Genomic DNA, 24,606 nt, shown 5'->3' with positions numbered 1-24,606 from the left:
ATTAAAAATCAAGAAAGGCTTAACAAATCAAAATATCACACTGCAGTCCCTTGGGGAGGTGACTTTCAACTTGAAGAAAGAAGGTCAGTCTCATACACTTGTTTTAATTTAGCTAATTCGATGTCAAGAAAGTTAAAGATTCTGCCCCCCAAAAGTAGCTCAGCAATGCCTGTAGTTGTGTCATACAGCTGCATCCTTGCCCGGAGCTTTGCCTGCTTAACTTCCAGTACAGAAGTTGGTTTTTGGTTGCAATTAACATTGTAAGGCAAGCTCAGCCCTGTCTTCCATAGCCTTGAGGCTGCTGAGTAAATCTAGAATCATGGGACCTACATTTTGATGCTGGAAAAACAGGAAGAAGGTGGTTCAGCAACAAGGAAAATGATCAAGAAACACATCTAGAATTGGGAAAAACAGACTGATGCTGGCCTGTGATTTTTTCACTGCTTTATATAGAATGTATTGAATAGTATACACCATTTAAAGGAAGCCATAGTGGTGCACTTAAGCCACGATGGAAGGAAGAAAAAAATAAAATCAATTCTTAATAATTGCTGTAATTTCTTAAGCCCTCACTATATGTGCCAAGTTCAATGCTAAGCCCTCTACAAATATTTCTAATCTTCAATCGTATTAGTAACCTCACTTTATAAAAGAGAAAACTAAGATGTAGAGAACTTGGAAATTACCCAAAAGCTAGTTAGTGGGGGTACTAGGATTCAAACCCAGGTCTGCTTGACTGTAAATCCCATGTTCTAAAGGTAATTTGAGCCCGTGGGCCACACAAAAAGACCCCACATGCTGCAACGAAGATCCCACGTGCCGCAACTAAGACCCGATGCAGCCAAATAAATAAAAATAAATATTAAAAAAAAAAAGGCAATTTGTTGGGGAGTTCCCTGGCGGTCCAGTGGTTAGGACTCCGCGCTTTCACTGCTGTGGCCCAGGGTTCAATTCCTGGTCAGGGAACTAAGATCCCGCAAGCTTCATGACAAGGCCAAAAAACTAAATAAAGACAATTTGTTAAACACTCTTACCCTCAAGAGACCTAATCAAAATACAGATTTTACACAAAAAGACCCTTAATCACTGGATTTGGCCAAAGTTATAAAGCACCTCAACTAGTTACAAATACATTTCAGATTTCCAGACTCAAATCTAGGTACTACCAGCACTGGTGCCTGTGCTGCCTCTCTTTCCTCCTATAATTCCTCCCAGAGAAGTTTCATAATGCAAATGAGAAAGACACTGTCCTAAAGCACCATTAAACAAATTCATTCAGTCTTCCCTCTGATGTTATCACCCATATTTGGGTAATTAAAACGGAAGGGTTCTCTGCTTCATACCTTAATAATGAGGCTATTACAACCAAAGTTAGGCTGGATACAAGGTTCCGACTCAGCTGAATCCTGCACAGTGAAACCAATGCAGACTTCACATCACTTCCTTGCTGTTCTGATAAAGCAATTAAAAATAATTCACAAGGGGACTTCCCTGGTGGCCAGTGGTTAAGAATCCGCCTGCCGAAGGCAGGGAACACGGGTTCGAGCCCTGGTCCGGGAAGATCCCACATGCCCAGGAGCAACTAAGCCCGTGCACCACAACTACTGAGCCTGCGCTCTACAGCCCACGAGCCACAACTACTGAAGCCCGTGCTCTGCAACCAAAGAAGCCACCGCAATGAGAAGCCCGCGCACCGCAATGATGAGTAGCCCCCGCTCGCCGCAACTAGAGAAAGCCCGCGTACAGTGACAAAGACCCAACACAGCCAAAAATAAATAAATTAAATAGATTTAAAAAAATCATTCACAAAGTAAAAAAACCTATAAATCACTGTGTTCACATTATACCTCGGAAATTAAAATGATAATCCCTTTTCATACGATCCACATCTGTTTTTGCAACATTTGCCCCTTTTCTTCCGTACTGATTTGCTTTATGAGAGGATAGACACACCACAGATAGCCATTGTAAGGGTAATACTGGGAATAGCAAACATCTAGGCACACCTACTCCTTGGTGTTCTGAGGCTACGGCCTCTTCAAAACTATATCTGAAAGAAGCTGACAGCTGAGACAGAAAACCCCACAGTGATCGCCTTTCCCAAAAGTAGAAGCATTTCTTCCTAACACTTTCAGATCATAATAAAAGAACCAATAAAACAATCATTCTCTTCATACACAGTCTAATAATCCTGGTGACCAACTACTGAGCAGAGAGGACAAACCTCTGAAGAGAAAACAGTGAAGAGAATCTCTCCATTACCCTTCTACATTCAGAGAAGATGTAAGGATATTGCAGTATCTGGAATGAAGGGCACGGCATCAATACTGCTCGATGGAAGCGCTTGGCCACAGAAAGGCAGAAAATCATCATCTGTACAGAAACCACACAACTGAGGATCTCAGTGCGAGGTAACTACTCCTTATAGAAAAGATCTCCAAATAGAAAAGCTCTTTCCACCCTTATTGCTGGATGAGCTCTCATAAGCAGTAAGCTTTTTCTACACCATCGGGGTCTTCTCCCCGATAGTCTGGAAAATACACACGGGAGTATGTTGGGAGTACAGAGAGGGGTAATACTATTCCAAGGAGCAGGGGAGAGCGCTACTACCTCCATGTTATTCCCAGCTAAGTACGGCCGTACCACCGGGAGTCTTCGCTCCCCAGCACTGGGGCCCGGGTGGGAACATCTCTGAAAGAGCGGGTTTAAGGGGAAAAGGGATCTCTCTGCTCCTACGATCAGAAGGGAGGGCCTGGAGGGTGGTGCCGCAGCGCCGAGAGGATCTGCGGTTCCCCCTCCCACCCTCGCTCTCCGAAAGAGGCAGCCCGGCCCCAATACCTTCTTGACCGTGCGCGGCGCCTCGGTGACGGTGCCGTCGGGGCTGACCAGGGCCTCGCCGCCGTCGCGGTGCCTCTGATGCTGGTGATGAGGGTCGCTCCGCTTCATGGCCGACGCCTGAGGCACTTTCCCAGCGGCGGGGCTGAGAGCCGCAGCGGGCCCCGATCCCGGGCCAGGGGCCGGCGGCCGCTCCGCCGCGGGAGCTGGAGCTTCAGGGTCCCCGCCGCCCGCTGGGGGGGCCATGGCACTCACGGCCGCCGTGCTCAGTCCCAGCTGCGGCTCCGCCTCGGCGGGGCTCAGGTCCTTCAGCTCCACCTCAGGCACCTTCGCGGCAGCCGCTGCTGACACGACCTGCACCGACATCACCGCCTCCACTGCAACCGCCGGCTCAGACTCCAGCTCCTGCTCGGCCCCGCCTCCCGCCTCCCTTCCCCATCCCTCCCCCATTCCCCCACTCCTCCCCTCCATCGCCTCCGCTCCCACCCCCTTCCTCTGCCCGCCCGCCCGCCCGCCAGCCAGCCCCGGCCTCTCCCCCACCGCCCCGCCCCGCCCCGGCTCGCTCGCTCGCGTGGAGCCACGGAACCTGTAGTGCGCTTGCTCGGGGCCGCATGAGGCGAAAAGACAGTGGGACCTCAGCCCCCGACCACCACTGCGCGCCGCCGAGGGCTGGGCGCACGATGCCCCCTGGGAGTTGTAGTCCCAGTCCCTCTTCCTCCAGCAAGCGGGATTTTGTAGTAGAGATGGAGCTCTAGTGCCGGTGACTAACGGAAAGGAGTGACAACGGGTGACACGACATGAGGAAGAGAAAGTCTCCAGAGGAGTTGAGGCTTCCGGGGAACAAACGCTAGAAACCCTAGCTAGAAACACACTAGCTTGTTTAAGATAGTGGGGGAGGAATGACTTTCTACCCTAACATTCATTGTAAATTGCCTCCGAGTGTGCAAGTCTACGATCACGTGAGCAGGCATTTAAAGGAAAAGCTGTGTCACGTGGGGAGAGCGCCGACTTCAGGCTTAAAGTGACTTGATTTTTCTGCATCAATGAAATCGGGACCCTAACAGCTTTCCGAACTTTAATGGCTTTGTTTTTAGAAGGAATAAATTAGGACCTTGCCTGCTGTGGTGATTTCTAGAACATTCCGAGCTTGGAATTTAACATCAGTCCAAAAAAAGAAGTTAGGTATCACTAGGTCAAAATTTCAAGGCTAAAGAATTACACGTTGGGGACTTCCCTGGTGGCACAGTGGTTAAGAATCCGCCTGCCAGTGTAAGGGACATGGGTTCGACCCCTGGTCCGGGAAGATACCACATGCTGTGGAGCGACTAAGCCTGTGGGCCACAACTACTGAGCCTGCGCTCTAGAGCCGGAGAGCCACAACTACTGAAGCCTGAGCACCTAGAGCCCCTGCTCGCCCCAACTAGAGAAAGCCCACGTGCAGCAACGAAGACCCAACGCAGCCTAAATAAATTAAATTAAAAATTTAAAAAATTACCTGTTGCCTTAAACAAGGCCAATTCTTTTGCCCTGTTAATTAATTCCCTCTTTTTTTTTTTTTTTTTTTTTTGCCCGTCCCCACAGCTTGCAGCGTCTTAGTTCCCCGATCAGGGAGTGAACCCTTGGCAGTGAAAACACGGAGTCCTAACCACTGGACGGCAAGGGAATTCCTGCCCTGTTAATTCTAATAGATGTCCAACCCAAGTTCGTGTGCCAGTGGCACAATGAGGTCAAGTAAACCAAAATGTCAAAGTTTGGAGCAGAGGAAAGTTTATTGCAAGGTGCCAAGCAGAACAGGCAGCTAGTGCTCAAAAAGCCCGACCTCCCTGATAGACAAAATTTAGGGCTGCAGGATGTGTGACTTAATTCTGATTGGTGGGTGGTGAAGTAACAGGGTGATGTCTCCGGAATCTCAACCTTCTGGTTCCATCCAGTCTAGGGTGCCCATGCTTGTGGTCACGTGCATGTAGTCACTATCCTCCACCTGGGTAGGGGTCTTAGTTTCTGTAGAACTCAAAGATATGTATCAGATTGTTCTCTATATTCCTTCAGGAGGAACTGAAACTATGTCCTGTGACTCTATTGTCCTATTAATGCTTGAGCCTGCTCTTTGGAATTTGGGGAAGACCTAGGAGATTAAAGCCTTTTCTTTTTTCTTCACTACAAACAAGAAACAGGGGACACGGAGGAGCACCCGAGAGGGCACTGCAGACTTTTGCTGAGTTTCAGGGAGATAATATGAAATTCAGGTAAGAGTGTATCAGCAGAGAGGAATATTAACTACAATATGAATTGTGATTTCTTTAAGTGATGGGATTTGGGGTGAGTTTTTTTTTTTTTTTACACTTTATTTATTTATTTTTGGCTGTGTTGGGTCTTCGTTCCTGTGCGAGGGCCCTCCCCAGCCGCGGCAAGCGGGGGCCACCCCCCACCGCGGCGCGCGGGCCTCTCACCGCCGCGGCCCCTCCCGCCGCGGAGCACAGGCTCCAGACGCGCAGGCCCAGCAACCGTGGCCCACGGGCCCAGCCGCTCCGCGGCACGCGGGATCCTCCCAGACCAGGGCCCGAACCCGCGCCCCCCGCACCGGCAGGCAGACTCCCAACCACTGCGCCACCAGGGAAGCCCCAGAATTGCACATTCTATTAGATTTTAACTATGTAAATAATGCTTGAAAAAAGCAATACATTAAAATACAATTGACTCTGGGTGACAGATTATGGGTTAGGTCATTTCTTCTCCGTTCTCAGAGAAACTGAGGCAAAGGGGATCTTACAGTTTATGGTTGTTCAGAGAGTAAATGATTGCCCTGACAACCCCAGAAGGCCACTAGATGTCCATCTAGTCTTTGGATCAGCTATTTCTCCCCTGGCAAGAAGGAGAGGGAGAAATCACCTGCCTTGATCTCCTTCCCTGTGCTACTGCTATCTTGGAAATCTGTTCATTTGTGGAGTTGTCCTACACTGAATGGAATCTTTTGTATCCTGGCCTTCAAAAATTTGTGCCTAACACTGTGAGTTGGAAGGCATCTGAGCACTTCCATTTCCACAAAGCCCACAAGTCCACCAGACGCAAGGGCTTCTTAAGCTTTCTCTTCACACTCTGTCTTTCAGAATTTCCTTCCTATTATAAAGAACCAGCTTAGAGCTTCATCCTCCAGCTGTCAGAGAAGAGATTAGCAGCTCTATAACTGATTTCTTTCTTCCCCCTAATGCACAAGGGAGCTGTGGTACAGCCACCTGGCCTGTGTTGAAGCTCATAGGCAGCAGCTGCCTACCTGGACGGCCACTAGACTTGATTACTGAGGGGATGAACTAATTCTTCAGTGGGATGTGGTTACAAAACATAAGGAGTTGGAACACTGGAAAGAAACTGATATTCATCCTCTATTTATCCAGGCACCATCCACTGTTTGAGGCCAAACATCAGGGCACATTCCTCACCCATTCTCAACTCTATCCTACACACCTGCTGCTTCCACCATCTTTGTTACTGAGGGACACGGCACAGTTGCAGATGGAAGTACCATAATGGAAACAGGATAATTAAGCACAAGTTTATGAACTATTTAGTTGATGAAATATTTAGACTACAGTTCCTCTTCCCTCACCTGGCTCATTCAGCTTCCAGACCCTGGCAGGCAGAAATGTATCTTTCATTCAGGAGACTGGAAGAACTTCTCTAAGATAATCTAACCAGTCCAAGAGAGAAAACTTGAAGATATAACAACACTGAGAGTTCCCCAAGGAAATAGGCCAACCAGATCACCCTCGGTGAAGACCACACCCATGTTCGCAGAGTTTCCAGAGAACTACTTAGTGCTACACTCTTAAGTATGAGTAGATAAAGTCACAGGTTATACAAGAAAACCTTTAATATGGAAGACAGAGATCAACATAAGCAAGCAGAAAAAAACAACTGGGAAGAAACAGAGGCTATGCATCAAGAAGAAATCAAGACCCCCCCCCCCAAAATCATCAATATCCTCAGAGACTTAAGATATTTTATTCGTGAAAGAACATGCTGTTTCAAGAAGTGAACATTCAGAAAACAAACATGAGACCTTTAAAATGAAAGTATACTAGCAGAAATTTTTAAAAACTCAATAAATAAAAAGAGGAAGAAATTGGGAATTCCCTAGTTGTCCAGTGGTTAGGGCTCTGTGCTCTCACTGCCAAGGGCCTGGGTTCAATCCCTGGTCGGGGAACTAAGATCCCACAAGCCACACGGCACTGCCAAAAAAAAAAAAAACAAAGGAGGAAGAAATAAAAATAGGAAAGGTGCAGTTTATCTTTGCTCAGATTGTTGCGAAATGGTGGCTTATTTCATGGTTTTTATTTTTTTTTAATTGAAGTATAGTGGATTTACAATTTTACATTAGTCGTGGTTTTTATATTTGTGTCCAGTGCACGTTTTAACATGATAGGTACAATGCATTGGGTAGTCGCAGTTTTCTGGAAAAGCTGATCTCTTAGGAATTGTTTTTCAGATCTTCAATACACGTTTTTTCTCTAATTTAAAAAAAAAAAAAAAGAGCTTCCCTGGTGGCGCAGTGGTTAAGAATCTGCCTGCCAATGCAGGGGACACGGGTTTGAGCCCTGTTTTGGGAAGATCCCACATGCCGCGGAGCAACTAAGCCTGCGTGCCACAACTGCTGAGCCTGCACTCTAGAGCCCACAAGCCACAACTACTGAAGCCCATGCACCACAACTACTGAAGCCTGCATGCCTAGAGCCCATGCTCTGCAACAAGAGAAGCCACCACAATGAGAAGCCCATGCATCACAACGAAGAGCAGCCCCCGCTCACCACAACTAGAGAAAACCCGCGCGCAGCAACAAAGACCCAATGCAGCCAAAAATAAAATAAATTTAAAAAAATAACAATCACTAAAAAAAAAAAAGAAAGAAAAGAAAAGAAAAGAAAATGACTTAGAGGGTCAGTCCAAGAAGACCAACACCCAAATAATACGAGTGCCAGAAAAGTGACAAGGAAAATTGGGGGTGTAGGAGGGGGGAATTCAAATAAATAAATCAAAAATTTTCCCAAAACTGAAAAAGGAGAATTTCCATAATGAAAGGGGCCACTAGGTGCCAGCCTAATAGATGAAAATAAACCTACATTAATACACATCACTATTAAATTTCAAAACTCTGGTGACAAAGAGATAATCCTTCAAATGTCTGGAGTGGATCAAGGAACATTTTCACAAAAGCTCAAGAGTCAGAAAGATACTGAACTTCTTAAAATGAACTTCTGGAAGCCAGAAGATAATGCCTTCAAATACTACAGACCCTCTGTTTGCCTTCTCCAGAGAATGAACTGACAACCAGCCAAAGTTGGGAAGGGCAGTCATCTCACTCTTCAGAGTTAGGTAGGGGATCAGAAACCAATCCTCCTGCTTTCATTTCTACCTTCTAAAGTACCTGCTGCTTCCAATTCAGAGCCTTTTAGGGGTGCTGCAATATAAGTTTTCCCTAGTGCTGGCTAAAACTTTATTTTAGCTTTTTCAAGACTGCCAAATTGCCACCCATTTGCTTTCCAGCTTTCAAAACTGTCACTATTGACTCCTCCCCCCTCCATCTCTTTTTCCCTCCTTGTAGGCAGAGTGAAAAAGAGCTAAATCCATATTCTCTATATTGGGAGGTCAAATGATAACACCTAAAATGAACATTCAAGAGATGGCATTATCATGTTATTCAGACATATGGAAGTAAATATCATAAGGATCATCTAAAATAAAATGGTTGGCTCCCAGGAACAGGAAATTATGGGGTACTGAGATAGCTGCTTTAATCAACAAGACCTGTAGAACTATTTGACTTTTCAAACTATGTCATGCATAATTGAGATGAAAATTAAAACTTTAAGAGCAGGGACTTCCCGGGTGGCACAGTGGTTAAGAATCCTCCTGTCAATGCTGGGGACACAGGTTCAATCCCTGGTCCAGGAAGATCCCACATGCCTTGGAGCAACTAAGCCCGTGCGCCACAACTACTGAAGCCCGTGCGCCTAGAGCCTGTGCTCCACAACAAAAGAAGCCACCACAATGAGAAGCCTGCACACTGCAATGAAGAATAGCCCCCGCTCGCTGCAACTAGAGAAAGCCCACACGCAGCAACGAAGACCCAACACAGCCAAAAATAAATAAAATAAAATAAATTAATTAAAAAAAAACTTTAAGAGCAGGCAATACTATATTGTACAGAACAGGGAATTATATACATTATTTTGTAATAACTTTTAATGGGGTATAATCTATAAAAATACTGAATCACTGTGCTGTACACCTGAAACTAATATATTGTAAATCAACTATACTTCAATAAAAAATATAATTAAAAAAATAAAAGCAGACAAAAGCAATACATAGATTATGGATGCATAGCTTCATTTGCACATATGAAAATATAAAAATGGACTGGAAGGAAACCCACTAAATTCAGACAGTTGTTTTTCTGTGGAGGAAGGGGAAAGTGGGAGGAAAAATGGGACAGGAGTGTTGGTCAAAGGGGACTTTATAGCTGAATCTGTTATACTATATTTCTTTTTAAAAAGTAGGCTGGAAGCAAATATGATAAAATGATTGTTTTAAAGTTATTTCTGAGTAGTGGGAATGTGGGTGTTTATTATTAGGTTGTTCTTTGTGCTTCTCTATCTTCAATTTCTTAGATTAAAAAATGACTCACACAGGCAGAGGAAGGGTTGGGGCAGTGCACGTACTACTTAAAAGAATCTGGTACCAAAAGGGGCAGGCCTCACAAGCTGGGAAGATGGATGACTGAGTTTGAGTGTAAGGGGGGCCCAATGGAGCAGCTGAGGGCAGAGCCTGCTGAAGGGGTGAAAACATGGAGACCTCAGGGCAGCAGCAAAGCCACAGGGAGTCCCCCAAACCAAGCTCCTCTTGGACCCTGAGGAGTTTCTTCCAGGGGTCTAATTCAGGAGTTTTGGTAGGAAAGTGGCCACTATTGCTCAGTCCCAAGATCTGGCGCTCCTATAAAAATACTGCAATGCACAACTGGTTTGTGGGAGTGTCCACAGTCATGGATTTGCAACAGCTGCCTGTCTGCATTCACAAAAGGTGGGCTCACAGTGCCCTCTAGTGGTCACAGGCTCTATCAGCCTCCACAGTCAAACTGAAGAGTAACATTTCTCAGCTTTTTAAAGCCCAGAATAAACTCCCCCAATACCCCATTACCCATCCTTTATATAAGTAATACTACTAAAGAAAGAAGAGATGGAGGGAATGTACATGGAGATAAATAGAAGAAAGAAAATTGTTAACATTTCCCCTTGTTTCAGAAAAGATTAGACAACACTGATCATTTTTATTGTTTTGCATACTACTGTTGATAAAGGTTTAAAAATAGCTCTACTACTGAAGACATACAGATGGCCAACAGGCAAAAGAAAAGATGCTCAACATCGTTAATTATTAGAGAAATGAAAATAAAAACTACAATAAAGTATCACCTCACACCAGTCAGAATGGCCATCATCAAAAAGTCCACAAGTAGGGAATTGTTGGCGGTCCAGTGGTTAGGACTCCACGCTTTCACTGCCAGAGCCTGGGTTGGATCCCTGGTTGGGGAACTAAGATCATGCAAGCCGCGTGGCACTGCCCCCCCCCCCAAATGTTTATAAACAATAAATGCTGGAGAGGGTGTGGAGAAAAGGGAACCCTCCTACACTGTTGTGGGGAATGTAAATTGGTGCAGCCACTATGGAGAACAGTATGGAGGTTCCTTAAAAAACAAAAAACAGAATTACCATATGATCCAGCAATCCCACTCCTGGGCATATATCTGTAAGAGATGAAAATTCTAATTCAAAAAGATGCATGCACCCCAATGTTCATAGCAGCACTATTTACAGTAGCCAGACATGGAAGCAATCTAAATGTCCATCGACAGATGAATGGATAAAGAGGCTGTGGTATATATATATACACACACACTATGGACTATTACTCAGCCATCAAAAAGAATGAAATAATGCCATTTGCAGCTACATGGATGGACCTAGAGATTATCATACTAAGTGAAGTAAGACAGAGGAAGACAAATATCAAAAGATATCACTTATATGTGGAATCTAAAAAAATGATACAAATGAACTTATTCACAAAACAGAAATAGACTCACAGACAAACAAACTTATGGTTGCCAAAGGGGAAAGGCGGGGGAGGGATATATTAGGAGTTTGGAATTAACAGATACACACTACCATATATAGAATGAACAAGGACCTACTGTATAGCACAGGGAACTATATTCAATATCTTGTAATAACCTATAATGGAAAAGAATCTGAAAAAGAAATATATATATACAACTGAATCACTTTGCTGTACACCTGAAACTAACACAACATTGTAAATCAACTATACTTCAATTTTAAAAGAAAAAAATTAGCTGTACTACTGTTGAGAGGAGCAGTGATGTCAAGAAGGAGCAAGATGAGCGAGCACAAGGGGATACAGGGTGGCCAGAGGGAGCACAGCAGGGGAAACCTGGATCGGAGGAAAAACCAAAGGTCAGAACTGAGAGTGGAAAGAGTCTGGACTGCAGAGTCAGGAAGGCCCTGGACCCAGAGTCTGTCACTTACTAGCTGTGAGGTTGTGGGCCAGTCATTTTGCTTCACTGAGTTTGTTGCTACAGAAAACTAGTTCCTCTGATCCTTCTAAATTAAACAAGAGGCAGTAGACTGCAGTGGCCAAGAGCCAGGTCCCTCTGGAGCCAGATGGCTCTGATGGAATCCCAGCATTATCACTTACTCTGTGGCCTCAGGCAAACTATTTTTTTTTTTTTGTAGGTTTTTAAAAAAATTTATTTATTTTTATTTTATTTATTTTTGGCTGCGTCGGGTCTTCGTTGCTGTGTGCAGGTTTTCTCTAGTTGCGGCGAGCGGGGGCTACTCTTCATTGCGGTGCACATGCTTCTCATTGCGGTGGCTTCTCTTGTTGCGGAGCAGAGGCTCTAGGCGCGCGGGCTTCAGTAGCTGTGGCACGTGGGCTCAGTAGTTGTGGTTCATGGGCTCTAGAGCGCAGGCTCAGTAGTTGTGGCGCACGGGCTTAGATGCTCCACGGCATGTGGGATCTTCCCAGACCAGGGCTCAAACCTGTGTCCACTGCATTGGCAGGCAGATTCTTAACCACTGTGCCACAAGGGAAGTCCCTTGGGCAAACTATTGAACCATTCTGTGCCTCAGTATCTTGGGGGTGTTAACAGTGCCTCTTAGGTCTGTTGTGCTAAGGTATATACTTAGGTATATGTATATACCTTATGCACTTCATATACTTAGGTATATGAAGTGCTTAGAAGAGAGGTAGCAAGCATTGAATAAGAATTAGCCATTATTAGTAGTATTATTATTACCATTATACACATGTAAAGTACCTAGAAGATGATCAGTGTTAGTTCCCTTTCCTCTTCCCCTGGAATTCGGCTCTGGGCAAATTGCTTGTGTCCCCATCACTTGAGCTACACCCCCAAACAAGCATGGCCAATACTCCACAATACCCTCTGAGTTGTCTGTGGGTACCATCCCCTTTCCTATGCAGATCTCCTTTCCACAGGATCCTAAGCCTAGTTTCCAGTTTTCTACTGACATCTTTTTGGAGGAAGTGAGGCTAGCAGCCTTCTCTCAGGGAAGCTGGATTCCTTTGACTGCCCAAAGGAGGAATCTGTGGATCCAAATGCACCTGACCCCACAGACATCCCTTGTTGAGGCAAGAGGTCCCCAGAGGGGGGCCCAGGATTGCTATGAGGAGCCATGCCCATCGACACTCCCCAGCAGGGGGACACTTGCTTCCAATCATCAGTCCAGGGACAAGCTGCATGTTCTTGCTCATTCGTCTTATGATCAATGCCCAGTGAGGCAGCTGTGGCCAGAGCTTTTGTCCTTATATAGAACCAACTGGCCAGGAAGGACAGCCAGCACATTAAGCTGACATCAGCCTGACATCTGTCAGCTGTGACCTCACTAGCACCAAGCTCTTGGCCTTTCAGAATAGCTTTCAGAGGAAGTGGAAGACAAATTAGATCAGGACCAGGTAAACAGGTCAAGACGGGGCCTATGGAAAGAAGCACATCAAGAGTTTATACAAAAACCTTTTATTTACTGTTTATATTTTGTCTCCCTATCCCTACCCCCTGATCTGGAATCCAGCCAGCTGCTAAGGCTTCCTGCTGTCTGGTTCTTGAAACTGGGGCCTCGGATGGGGGTTATGAGAGGTGGGAACTTCTTTACCCACTGGTTGTGGAAGTTGAAGGAAGCTTTCCTGCCTGGCTGAAGTGTCAGCAGCTTCCCAGGGGAGCCCCTCAAGTCAGAGGATCCATCCCCCACTGGACAGATACAGGAAAAGATAACATGCATCTCTTGGAGGCCCAGAGGCTCCCCGTCACTCACTGCTTCTATGCCACGCCAGGCTCCATAGCTGAACTATGACCCTCACCTGGAGATGGAGCCCAGCAGCAAAGGGGTGGGGTGGGGTTTGGGGGCAGGATAGACAATGCTGCGACGCTGGGTCCTAATCAACAAACAGGAAACGGGAAGAGGTTGGCCTGGTTGAACTGAAATGGGAAAGGGGAAGAAGGGTGCAGGAAAACCCAGGGTGGCTTAGTGGCCTGGAGTGGAGCCAGCTGGACACTTCATAAAGAAAGGTTACAGGCCCTATGGGAGTAAGCACTCCCAGCCCCGCAACCACCCTGAAGAGGGGGAAAGGAGCTCTGTCCTCCCATGGACAAAGGGCTAATGACACAAGCAACACTTTTGGTCTGAGAGTGCCAGGGAAGGGCACCCACTGGCACCCAAAAGGGCAGCCTGCCTTGCTGGTCACCACAGCCCACTCTGAGTACTGTCACCCATGCCTGCACCTTTACTGCCCACCACGAGCTCTGCATACCCCATGACCCCCACTGGAGACTGACGCTGCCAGCCAGGTGGGGCAGAAACAAGGACCCTGAGCTCCAGGGCCCCGCCCCGGGTAAGGCCTGTCCGTGGAGATGTCAGGGCTCTTTCCCACAGTCCTGCTGCCGTGAGCCAGACATACTGAACTCTCCTGGGAGGGCACTGGGCCCTCAGGTTCTCGGGAAGAGGAGACCCTGGAGAAGCACTCTCAGGCAGGAAGAACAGCCTCCGAATGGTATTTGTTCCTCCTTCTTGTCCCAGGTCCTGCTCTCCGGGCTCAGAAGTCTGAGTCTGCGTCCATGAGTTCTGCCTCCATCAGGTTGGTGCGGGAGTGAATGGGCCCCAGCCCCTGCCGTCGGCCCTGCGCCCAGGCCATGGGGGCTGGGGCGATGGGATCTGGGCAGAAGGGGTTGGAGACCAGGGTCCAGGCTCCCTGTCGGTAGGAGTCCCCAGCTCCCCAGGCACCCGCGGCCACCAGGCACTTCTGCCGGGGCAGCTGGGGCAGCCGAGGGACAGCACTGGAGGCAGGGGCAGGGCCCGGGGCGGGGTGGTGGAGCTCAGGGGGCGACACCAGCGGGCACACCTCCTTCTTCCTCTTCCTCCGCTTCTTCCTCCGGCCCAGGCGCTTCTCCAGCTCTGGGGAGATCTCTGCCTCAACCAGCCACAGGTTGGCTTTTTCCTCCGGGGGTACTGACAGTGGGAGAGAGAACGTGAGCCTGGACCTTAACTGTGTCCACATCATGCCTTCTCTCCTCGGGGCCCTACTCTTTTAGCTCAGGAACCCACACTTTAGATCCTCCAAGGCTTTTCCCTCCCCTCCGCTGCTGGCAGCCCCTGGTACTCCAGTCCCAGGAACCTCCAGCCTCTACGTCCCCCACCTTCCTACAGAAGCCGGAACCCCATACCTGGAGTTGCCACAGGGGTGACAGACACATCCTGGGGCAGTATGGCTCCTCTCCGGGCCACCATCTTGGTGACATGCTGGGCCCAAGCAGAGGACACATCGGCCGAGGGCTCATTGAGGTCAAAGGCCAAACCCGCTGTGGGGGTGCAAGGAAAGGATAAGGTACCATGACCGCCCAGGCCCTCACAATGACCGCTCCTCCCTTATTTAGCACCATTCACCATCCCCCAGCCCGTGGCTCCCACTTGACTTAGCACAGAAAGCCTGCCCTAGTGAACACAGCAATCTCTACACATCCCCAGCCTGAAGAGAGGGGCCTCACGAGAGGCCAGAAATCCAGTCCCTGGAACCTGACTTCCCGTAGCCCAGGGAGAACAGCTGGAGAAGACGGTTGAAGGTGAGGGAGATGAGTCCTTTGGAACCAAAGCACCAGCAAGCAAGATTCAGGGGCAGGAACAGAGAGGGGAGAGTGGCCTGGGATGGGGGTAGGGTGGGGACTGGAGGAGAACCAGTGTGTGAGAGAGAGGAGGGAGCCATTCCTCACAGCCTTCCAAACAGTCCATGAGGCCACACCGGCCTCGAAGGAAACTGGGAATGGGGTGGAAGCTCACCCACAGGCCCGTCGTGGGAGACAGTGTGCATGCTGAAGGAGAGCTCCTGGCCTGGGTTCTGCAGCAGCTCGCGCCGCTTGGAGAAGGCCTTGGCGATCATCTTGCTCTTCTTGATCCGTTTGGGCTCATCGTCACTCTGCCCCGTCAACCTGAGGGCAGAAAGGGTGGGGGAAGGGGCATAGAGGAGCAGCTGCTTCCCCTCAAATCTTGCAAAAGACCAGCGGATCCGTTCCATCCAGGAAAGGAGCCTCCAGACGGCCTCAAGGACCCTGAGGGGTAGAGGCCTTCTGTGCCAAAAAGGGGGCCTAGAATGCAGGGCTCCTGTGCTCCGTCCTCAAATCACTCCACTCTTAGAAGACACCGGCAGCTGGCTCAGCCCTTGGCCCATCCTCCCAAGGACAGGAGGTGTCACCAGGGGGCAGTGGTGAGCCGCAGAAAAGGCCGCTTTCGGCGGCTCAGGGCAGGCCCTTAGAAATCACACCTGCTCAAGGCTGTGCTGGGACACGTGAGACCAGACAAAGCCTAACAGATGCCGAGGCTGAGAGAACAAGGCAGCAGGGTCAGGACAGGCTGCTGCTGACCCCACCTGCACCAGGTGCGCCTCCAGATGAGCAGCGTGGCCTTGGTCCAGACCCACGTGCTCATGGCAATGCCGGTTCCAAACATGGCAAATAGGTTGATCTTCTCCACCAGAAGGCTAGGGCGATTCTTGATCTCACAGTCGGGGATGGGTTTCTTGGTGGGCAGCCCGATGGTCACATTGGCCTGGCACCTGTGGTGAGGGGTAGTACACAGTTGAGGCTTTCTAAGTCTCCTGGGTGGGTGCCCAGACATTCAATCCAAACACTTTAGAAAGAGGGAAGCCCACAGCCCTGATTTGCAATCCTGGGTGATCATTAGAGTCCCCTGGGAGCTTTTAATGACTCCTGATGTCTGGGCCACACCCCAGACAATTAAATCAAATCTCTGGGGGAGGGACGTAGGCATCGGTGTGGTGTAAAGCTTCCCACGCTGGAAGCTGCTGGAGCCGTTAAGGAAGAGTCTGAAGCAGTCAGATTTTAATGAGCACTTTAACTGCTATTCTTGATATCAGTAGGTACTGCACTTCTTTAAGCAGCTGAGATGTGTTACCTTCTCAGATTCATCCTCATTGTGACACAAAAAAGCACAGGCAAAACCAGAAAGCATTAATGGGTTGTTAACCTATGGTAGAGAGGTAACTACTTCTGTGCAGGGATTTGCAATAAGCTCTGTAAAGAGTCCATGAGAAACAGCAAGCAACTTCTGTGGCCAATGCAAGAGTCAGTTGGAGAAGCCAAAACACAGGATGGCTTAACAGTTACAAACATACCAGCCAGAGAGCCTTGGGGGTGAAAGGGAAGGGTGGAGCTGGGCAGGGACCCAGAGGGCTGTCCGCCATGTTTGCAAATTACAGAACAACTATCAGCTTAAGCGCCCAGAGCAAGATGGGCAGTTTCTCTTGTCATCTGAGGCAGGGACCTGGCAGACCCCTGCTGGACAGCAGAGGAGGGTCTCCAGCTCCCACCACTGCTGCCCCCAAGCCCCCAGCCCCCCACTCACAGCACGTAGTCCCGGAAGCTGCGCTCCCACTCAGCCTGGTTGAAGAAGTCGTAGAAGTGGCAGCTGAAGGTGATGAGCACAAAGCCAAAGGCCAGGAAGCCAAAAATGCCTGCGGAGGGACAGGGGTGGGACAGGGCGTCACCAATCCCAGGTATGGAAGCAGCAGTGGGGAAGAGGGTGTTCGCCCACTCAGGCCTGAAAGACAGCTGAGTTCGGGGTGAATTCGTGCTGGGCTCAGTTTAAGAGCTGTTTTCTCTACAAACTTATGGTTACCAAAGGGGAAAGGCGGGGAGGGATAAATTAGGAGTTTGGGATTAGCAGATAGAAACTACTATATATAAAATACATAAACAACGTGGTCCTACTGTATAGCACAGGGAACTATAATCAATATCCTGTGATAGGGGCTTCCCAGGTGGCACAGTGGTTGAGAATCTGCCTGCCAATGCAGGGGACATGGGTTCGATCCCTGGTCCGGGAAGATCCCACATGCTGCAGAGCAACTAAGCCCATGTGCCACAAGTACTGAGCCTGCGCTCTAGAGCCTGCAAGCCACAGCTACTGAGCCCACGTGCCACAACTACTGAAGCCTAGAGTTCGTGCTCCGCAATAAGAGAAGCCACCGCAATGAGAAGCCCGCGCACCGCAACGAAGAGTAGCCCCTGCTCGCCGCGACCAGAGAAAGCCCGCGCACAGCAACGAAGACCCAATGCAGCCAAAAATAAAAAAATAAATAAGAAATTTTAAAAAAAAGATTACATGAAAACTTAAAAAAATATATCCTGTGATAAACCATAATGGAGAAGAATATATCTATATCTGTATCTGAATCACTTTGCTGTACACCAGAAATTAACACAACATTATAATTCAAGTATACTCCAATAAAAAAATTTAAAAAAGAACTGTTTTCTCCAAAATAAGACAAGATTTTGGAGGTGCTTAAGGCCACTCTGGGAGGGTCCCAGCAGGAGGGAAGTAGACATGAGGAAGCAGTCTTGACATGAACTTGAATTCTTCCAACTGAGAAAGAAGCTACCTTCTCTTTTCAGCTGCTACCACCACCACCATCAGCACCAACACACACACACACACACACACACACACACACATGGCCTTATCTTGCCTCCCTGGCTGCTAACTTGCCCCACAATGTACTTCAGCCTCCAAGACTCTTCCCCAGAGGGTGCGGTGCTGGGATGGCACACTCACCCAGGCGCAGCATGGTCTCGTTGATCTTGCTGGCTGCCTTCTCGCTCAGCAGCCCAGGGTGGTTGCTCTTGATGGAGAACAGGGTCATGACTCCTGAACAGAAGGGAGATGGCAGACATTAGTGGAGGCCAGGCCACTCTCCTGGGAGGAATAGGTGCGTGGCAGGGGCGGGTCCCATGGTCCTGGAATCCCAGGTCTGATGACTTCTGGGCTGATTTAAAGCTTGGGGAACTGGAGACACTGGAGCACAGCTGGTGGCAGATGTGCCATGGACTGGAAAGACTTGGGCAGGGCACAGATGGGTCAGTGGAGACGAAAGATGCCTCAGTCCTGGTCTGGCCTCCCCAAGTAAGGCAGCAGGTCAAAGCTATTATGATGGAAAAGGCCTAAGAAGAGACTCCAGGACAGTGCTGTCCAAGAGAAATATAATGTGAGCCACATTCATAATCTCAAATTTCCTAGAAGCCACCTTCAAAAAGTAAAGGGACACAAATGAAGCTAACTTCAATATATTTTATAAACAATATATCATTGTTTATGACATTATCATTTCAACATGTAATCCATATAACACACTGTTAATGAGATAGTTTGCTTCTGTATGTGCTGAGTCTTTGAAGTGCAGTGTGTATTTTATACTTATGACACATCTCAGTCTGGATTAGTTTCAACACACGTGGCTAGTGGCTTGCACTAGCCACACAGGATCACACAGATACAAAATATAAATCAGAGGCTCAGCCGCTGCCAAAGAGAGGGAAACGAGGTGCGCTGAACAGAAGACTGATAGTGCTGGGGGAGGAAACTGAAGTTTACAAAGAACTCTCAACGAAAATGAGCTAAGATACGGAGGCTTATTGTGGAGGTGGCAGATTGAGACAGGGAAATGAGGAAACAGAGAATCTGTGCATGTTGTGAAAACTCTGTGTGTGTGTGTGCGTGCGCACTTGCCCTATGAGCAGGAAGGAGAAATGAAGCTCCAAAGACTGAGCATGTATATAAATTCAGGGCACGCACGATTGAAGGCTCCCAGCTGGACCATGCGGGCAGGGTGGTTACTCAGGGTGTTCACCACACAAGGGCATCTGGCCAGGGCTGACCAGGGGCTGGAATCCAGCCCAAGCTCCACTCAACAAGCCATGAGCCCTGGCACAAAGCTGGAGTAAGGGGAGCATTTTTCTGGCCCGCACAAAGGTGCTGCCTGCACCAAGTGCCGTGGTGCTGAGTCTGCCCATGGGCACCTTCCCCTTTGCACCAAGGTCCTGCATGAGGCAGCTGAGGTCCCACCTCAAAGGCAGCAGAGCTGGCAGCTCCTGGCTCCTACCTACACAGAGCAGATGCTCAGCACATTTTGCTGCCCGACCAGTCCTGGCCCGGTCCTCACTCACCTCGGATGAGGAAGTAACCTCCCACAATGAGCACCAGGCCGATCGGGGCCAGCACGAAGCCAGCACGGTATCGGTAGTTCTTATAGCCCACAAAACAGATGCCGCTCACGGAGTCCCCATCCACCTAGAGCAGGAAGGGGTGGGGGGACAGAGTCAGTCACTGTCTCCCTCACCCAAGCCCGCCCCACTCAGATCCCCTCCCCCTACCAGTCACTATACCTGGGCCACGGCGAGGATTGCCACCGTGAGGACAAAGGGGAGCGACCAGGTGAGCAGGTGGAAGTAGGAGGTCTTGCCCGAGAGAGGCTGGTAGGTGGTCCCCAGGGCTTTGAAGGAGGTGTGCCAGGCATAGGTGAGGACCACAAACCAGACGACGCCGGCCATCAGGGCATAGTACACGATGACGAAGATGATGACACAGGACAGGGTCTCGTTGGAGCTGCACAGACATGTGGAGCGTCATTTGGGGCAGTCATTCTGTACTCCCTCTACGAAGTCTCTCCGCCCTGTCCCCAGTCCCCTGGCTTCTAAGGTCTGGAGGTTCCCTAGCAGTCAGGGCTTGGAGACTAGGCTCAGGTCAGAAGTGAAGAGGATACAGAAGATGCCCCTCTGAACAGATGCAAACAGTCCAGGCTCTAATGCTGGAGACCTTGGGTGCAACAAGGCAAAGCTGAATCCCACGCTGAACTCTCTGCTTCAAGACCTACCTGCCCCTTCTGTGGAAAACGCACATCAGCCTCTTCCCCTCACCCTCGCCTCTGGGTCCGCAAGACACCTACGTGGGCTCCCCAAGCCTCATGGTGCCATCAGCACGGCAGACGATCTCCCGGCGGGCACCGTCCATGAACTGGGCCAGCCAGCCAATGCTGCCCACGAAGAAACACGCGTTGACGTAGAAGAGAATGACAGCAGGGTAACGATTGGAATTCCGCCAGTCAGCCACAAATGTGGCCTAGAAGAGAGAAGTGGGGCCCATTCTGTGAGGTTAGGGTTATTCTGCTGCCCTTATCTGAACCCCCGGACCCCTCTTATCGCCACCCTTCCCCGAGGACCCCTGCCAAGTCCTCCTCCCCCCTCTCCCAGAGCCCAGCCTCTCTCAGTGACAATCGGCTCCCTTCCTACTTTATAGGCTGCCTGAGGGTCCTGGGCCCTGCCGCTCCCCTGACCCTCCACCCACAGGCCTGCCTTCCGCTGACCAGGGTGAAGAGCGTGCAGAGGCCCGTGACGGCCCCGAAGGCCGCGATGTAGCTGTGCATGTCCTGGTGCTCGGCCTCGGTGAACAGCGGGTTCTGGCACTGGATCCCACAGCCCTCCACGTCCTCATACCAGCTCTTGGGGTTGTCAGTCCGAACCAAGGGAGCCTCACATTGGCCCGAACTGTTGAACTTGATGTTCTGCACCTCATTCTGGCAATGAGAGAAGAGGAGAAAGTGCACAGGGGAGCAGTAGGCTCGGGTGACCTCTGGTTTAATAAGAGGCGCGAAGGTAGCATGGCAGAGAGGCCAAGAGCCCAGGCGCTGCAGACGACCTTCCAGCATTTGAATCCTAGCCTTGCCACGCACGACTGCATAGCCTGGGGCAAATTATTTGACCTCTCTGTTAGCTCAGTTTCCTGATCTATAGGATAGCAATACTTACTTCATGGTGAGGTCTAAGGGTTAAATGAATAAATAAATGTAAGATGTTTATAATAGTATTTGGAAGGTAATAAATAATAATAATTAGTATTACTACCATCATTATTATTATTATTAATGTGCTGTCCTTCACCACCCAGAACTAGATCACATCCCCGGTCTTGGTGTCTCTTAGCTGTTTTACATGTGCAAGCCTTGACTCCCTAAATACACAATAAACTTCCCGAGCATAGGTTTGTCATTCATGACTCCTGTAACTCCCCATCACCTAACGGAGTAGGTGCTCAAAAATCTTTTTATAAGTGATAGATAATCCCTGATAGACTGGCTCAGCTTGGCGAGCTTCAGTTTGGGTCTGTGGCTCACTGACGCCATGGCTGTAGACTTGGGATCTCCCAGAAAAGAAGGCGCTGAGCTCCTCTGCCCCTGCTGGGCCCTGTCCTGTGCCTGGTCCCGCCCAGCCCAGACCCTGCCCCACAGAGCACTTACTGGGCAGCCCTCGGGGAAGTGGTCGGGGGTGCAGCGCAGGAAGTCGGGCCAGCCCCGCTCCCTCTCCACGATGGCACAGGGGCCACGGGTGGCCTGGCAGAGGGTGCGGCTGGGTAGTTCCACCCGGTTGTTCTCACACTTTGGCATGTACACAGCACACAGCAGGGGCTGGATCACTGCCCAGCAGCGGGGGGCGTTCCGGAGGCCTGGGGGTAGCGACAGTGTGGACACATTGCAGTGAAGACCCCTCATCACTCTGACCCACAGACAGACACAGCTGCACCGCTGTTCCCCGGGCCTAAGGCATCTCTCTTTGCCACGCTGCAGGCCATGACTGCTCAGGACGGTCAGGCACGGCGTTTCTCAGCAGGGCATTTAGGCTTGACCGTTCTTTGTGCTGCAGGAGTGTCCCAGGTACTGCAGGACATTTGGCATCCCTAGACCCTGCCCACTAAATGCCAAGAGAACCCCTAAGTCCTGGTGACAGACAAAAAATGCTCCTCACCCCTCCCACTCCAGGGTGGGGATTGGAAGAGGCCTGAAGAGGAACGTCTGGGACGCTGGTGATGTCCTATTTCTTGATCTGGTTCTGGTTTCATGGGTGTATTTACTTTGTGAAAATCAAACTGTGCACTTTTCTGTGTGTATATTACAATTCAATTAAAGTTCTTAAGAAACAGCCCCCATTTCCAAATGCCCCGCTAAGGGAATGTTAGCACCTCTGGCTGAGAACCCCAGGTCAATTTACCTTCTACTTTTTCAGGGACATTGTTAAAACCTTCTACAGTCCACAGGGAAGGAGTGTTGTGGGACCCACCCTCACAGGGCCCGTGCACCAGAACCAGGAGTTGCTTCCCCTTGCCCAGACCCCAGGACCCTTGTTCCTCTTACCAAGCTGAGGTGAGATAGAGAACAGGTTGGAGCTTAAGAAGAGGTAGTCAGGGGAGCCAGGTACTCCAAAGCCAGAGGAGGAAACAGGAAATCAGACGGAGAGAAACAGAGGAGGCTGTGTCCAGTGCAGGGGGAGGAAAGGTGTTGTCAGCCAGAAAGAAACAGGTGGAGGTCTCCCAGCACCTCTACCCCAGCCCAGGCCTCTACCCTGCTCTCCCTGTGGCTGGGCTCACTCAGCATGCTACCCCCTTCGCCCCTCCTGAATCACCCCTGCTTCAGGAACACCTATTTCCCAAACAAGAAGTTGTATTAGGAAAAGCTTCTGAGGATGTGAGAGCCAACGTGGGTGACTGCCCAGGCTGGGGGTGGTGAGAGCAGGTAACTGCTCTTTTTGGGAGGAAGGTAATATAGCAGAGGGATAAGGAGCATGGACACTGCAATTAGCCTGCCTGGGTCCAATTCGTGGCTCTATCATTTCCTGGCTGTGTGATCTTAGACAAATTACTTAATCTCTATGTCTAGCCTCAGTTTCCTCATCTGTGAAATGGAGATAATATTGAATAGACTTACCTTGTGGAACTGTGGTGTAGAGTGAGATAATGCATCAAATGTGCTTAGCGCAGTACCTGTCATGTACTAAGCACTCAAGAGATATTAGCTGTCACTATTAGTAATCTGAGGCCTCTGACCATTCACAGCTCTCACTAGACAAAACTTATTCCAAGGGTGCAGAGCAAGTTCCTGTCACTTAAGAAGCAATGTCCTTGGGCAACGGTTCTCAGACCTGACTCAAATCAGAATCACCTGGGGGACCTTTATCACTCTAGATGGAGAACCCAGTCTCAAAGATTTTGGCTGAGAGGGTGTGGGTGGAGTACACAGCAGTGGTTGCCAGGGGCTGGGGTAGGAGAGGGCTCTGCCTACTAAGGGGCAACACGAGGGAACATTTGGAGGTGATGGGACTGTTCCCTATCTTGAATGTAGTGGCTGCATCTGAACTCTATGTGTTTGTCTAAACTCATAGAACTGTGACAACAAAGAAAAAGTGAATTTTACTGGATGTTTATTAAGCAATATATTTTAAATGCGGAGGGACTCCCTAGAGTAATATGTATTTTAGAGGAGCAACAGGCAGATGCTTAATAAAAATACTGTGGGGACTTCCCTGATGGTCCAGTGGTTAAGAATCCGCCTTCTGGGACTTCCCTGGTGGCACAGTGGTTAAGAATCCACCTGCCAATGCAGGGGACACGGGTTCCAGCCCTGGTCCTGGAAGATCCCACATGCCGCGGAGCAACTAAGCCCGTACACCACAACTACTCAGCCTGCGCTCTAGAGCCTATGAGCCACAACTACTGAGCCCACGTACCACAACTGCTGAAGCCCACGTGCCTAGAGCCCGTGCTCCACAACAAGAGAAGCCACTGCAATGAGATGCCCGCGCACTGCAACAAAGAGTAGCCCCCGCTCGCTGCAACTAGAGAAAGTCCACGCGCAGCAGTGAAGACCCAGCACAGCCAAAAATAAATAAATAAATAAATAAATTTATTTTAAAAAAAAAGAATCCGCCTTCCAATGCAGAGCGCAGGTTTGATCCCTGGTTGGGGAACTAAGATCCCACATGCCGCGGGGCAACTAAGCCCGAGCGCCTCAACTAGAGATCCCGCGTGCTGCAAACTACAGAGCCCACGTGCTCTGGAGCCCGTGAGCCACAACTAAAGAGGAGCCTGCGCGCCGCAACGAAGATCCCGCATGCTGCAACTAAGACCCAACACGGCCAAAAATAAAATACAATAAATTAATTAAAAAATAAATATTTAAAAAAAATATTGTGGAATATGGGCTGGCCTTAGTGACTTGCTTGACCAATAAAATGTGGTGGAAGTGACGTTCTCAGACTCTCAAGCCTGGATAATAATAAGAAGCCATTTGGCTTTTGCCTGGGTCTCTCTTGGAACACTTGTTCTTGGATCCCAGTTGCCATGAAATAAGACCAACAATCCCGAGGCTGTCCTGCTGGAGAGGCCTGGTGGAGAGACCACATAGAGAGGCCCTGGGGCCAAAAGAAGAAAGAGAAAGAGATGCTGGGTTTTTCGAGTTCCTAGCTTTTCCAGTTATCCCAGTGAAAGCCACAGATACCAGGGAACAGAAACA

At 49.3% G+C, this 24,606-nt stretch overlaps 2 protein-coding genes across 6 annotated transcripts in view; both read right to left on the bottom strand.

Moving 5' to 3' along the window:
• The window catches only part of AHCYL2 (adenosylhomocysteinase like 2), a 175,084-nt gene extending 171,826 nt beyond the window's left edge, over window positions 1-3,258 (bottom strand). For both annotated transcript variants that reach the window (XM_082473010.1, XM_082473011.1), the window contains exon 1: window positions 2,839-3,258. In XM_082473010.1, the coding sequence (XP_082329136.1) occupies window positions 2,839-3,201 (363 nt within the window). In that variant the 5' untranslated portion in view covers window positions 3,202-3,258. The remainder of the gene's footprint in view (window positions 1-2,838) is intronic.
• Window positions 3,259-5,178: 1,920 nt separating this feature from the next.
• Window positions 5,179-24,606, bottom strand: part of SMO (smoothened, frizzled class receptor) — a 45,313-nt gene continuing 25,885 nt past the window's right edge. For 3 of the 4 annotated variants that reach the window (XM_082472971.1, XM_082472970.1, XM_082472968.1), the window contains exons 2-12: window positions 21,562-21,767; window positions 20,632-20,841; window positions 20,215-20,387; window positions 19,655-19,874; window positions 19,436-19,559; window positions 18,048-18,140; window positions 16,836-16,944; window positions 15,841-16,026; window positions 15,255-15,403; window positions 14,645-14,779; window positions 5,179-14,429 (exon numbers count right to left, since the gene is read on the bottom strand). In XM_082472971.1, the coding sequence (XP_082329097.1) occupies window positions 14,017-14,429; window positions 14,645-14,779; window positions 15,255-15,403; window positions 15,841-16,026; window positions 16,836-16,944; window positions 18,048-18,140; window positions 19,436-19,559; window positions 19,655-19,874; window positions 20,215-20,387; window positions 20,632-20,841; window positions 21,562-21,708 (1,959 nt within the window). In that variant the 5' untranslated portion in view covers window positions 21,709-21,767 and the 3' untranslated portion in view covers window positions 5,179-14,016. Of the gene's footprint in view, window positions 14,430-14,644; window positions 14,780-15,254; window positions 15,404-15,840; window positions 16,027-16,835; window positions 16,945-18,047; window positions 18,141-19,435; window positions 19,560-19,654; window positions 19,875-20,214; window positions 20,388-20,631; window positions 20,842-21,561; window positions 21,768-22,452; window positions 22,568-24,606 lie in introns of all 4 variants that reach the window. The other variant, XM_082472969.1, reaches the window with a different exon arrangement.

The sequence above is a fragment of the Balaenoptera physalus genome (assembly GCF_965194825.1).
Source record: "Balaenoptera physalus genome assembly, chromosome: 8".
In the NCBI taxonomy this organism is placed as follows: Eukaryota; Metazoa; Chordata; class Mammalia; order Artiodactyla; family Balaenopteridae; genus Balaenoptera; species Balaenoptera physalus.
The sequence above is the reverse complement of the archived record's forward strand: the minus strand, read 5'-3'. Positions and strand labels throughout refer to the sequence as shown.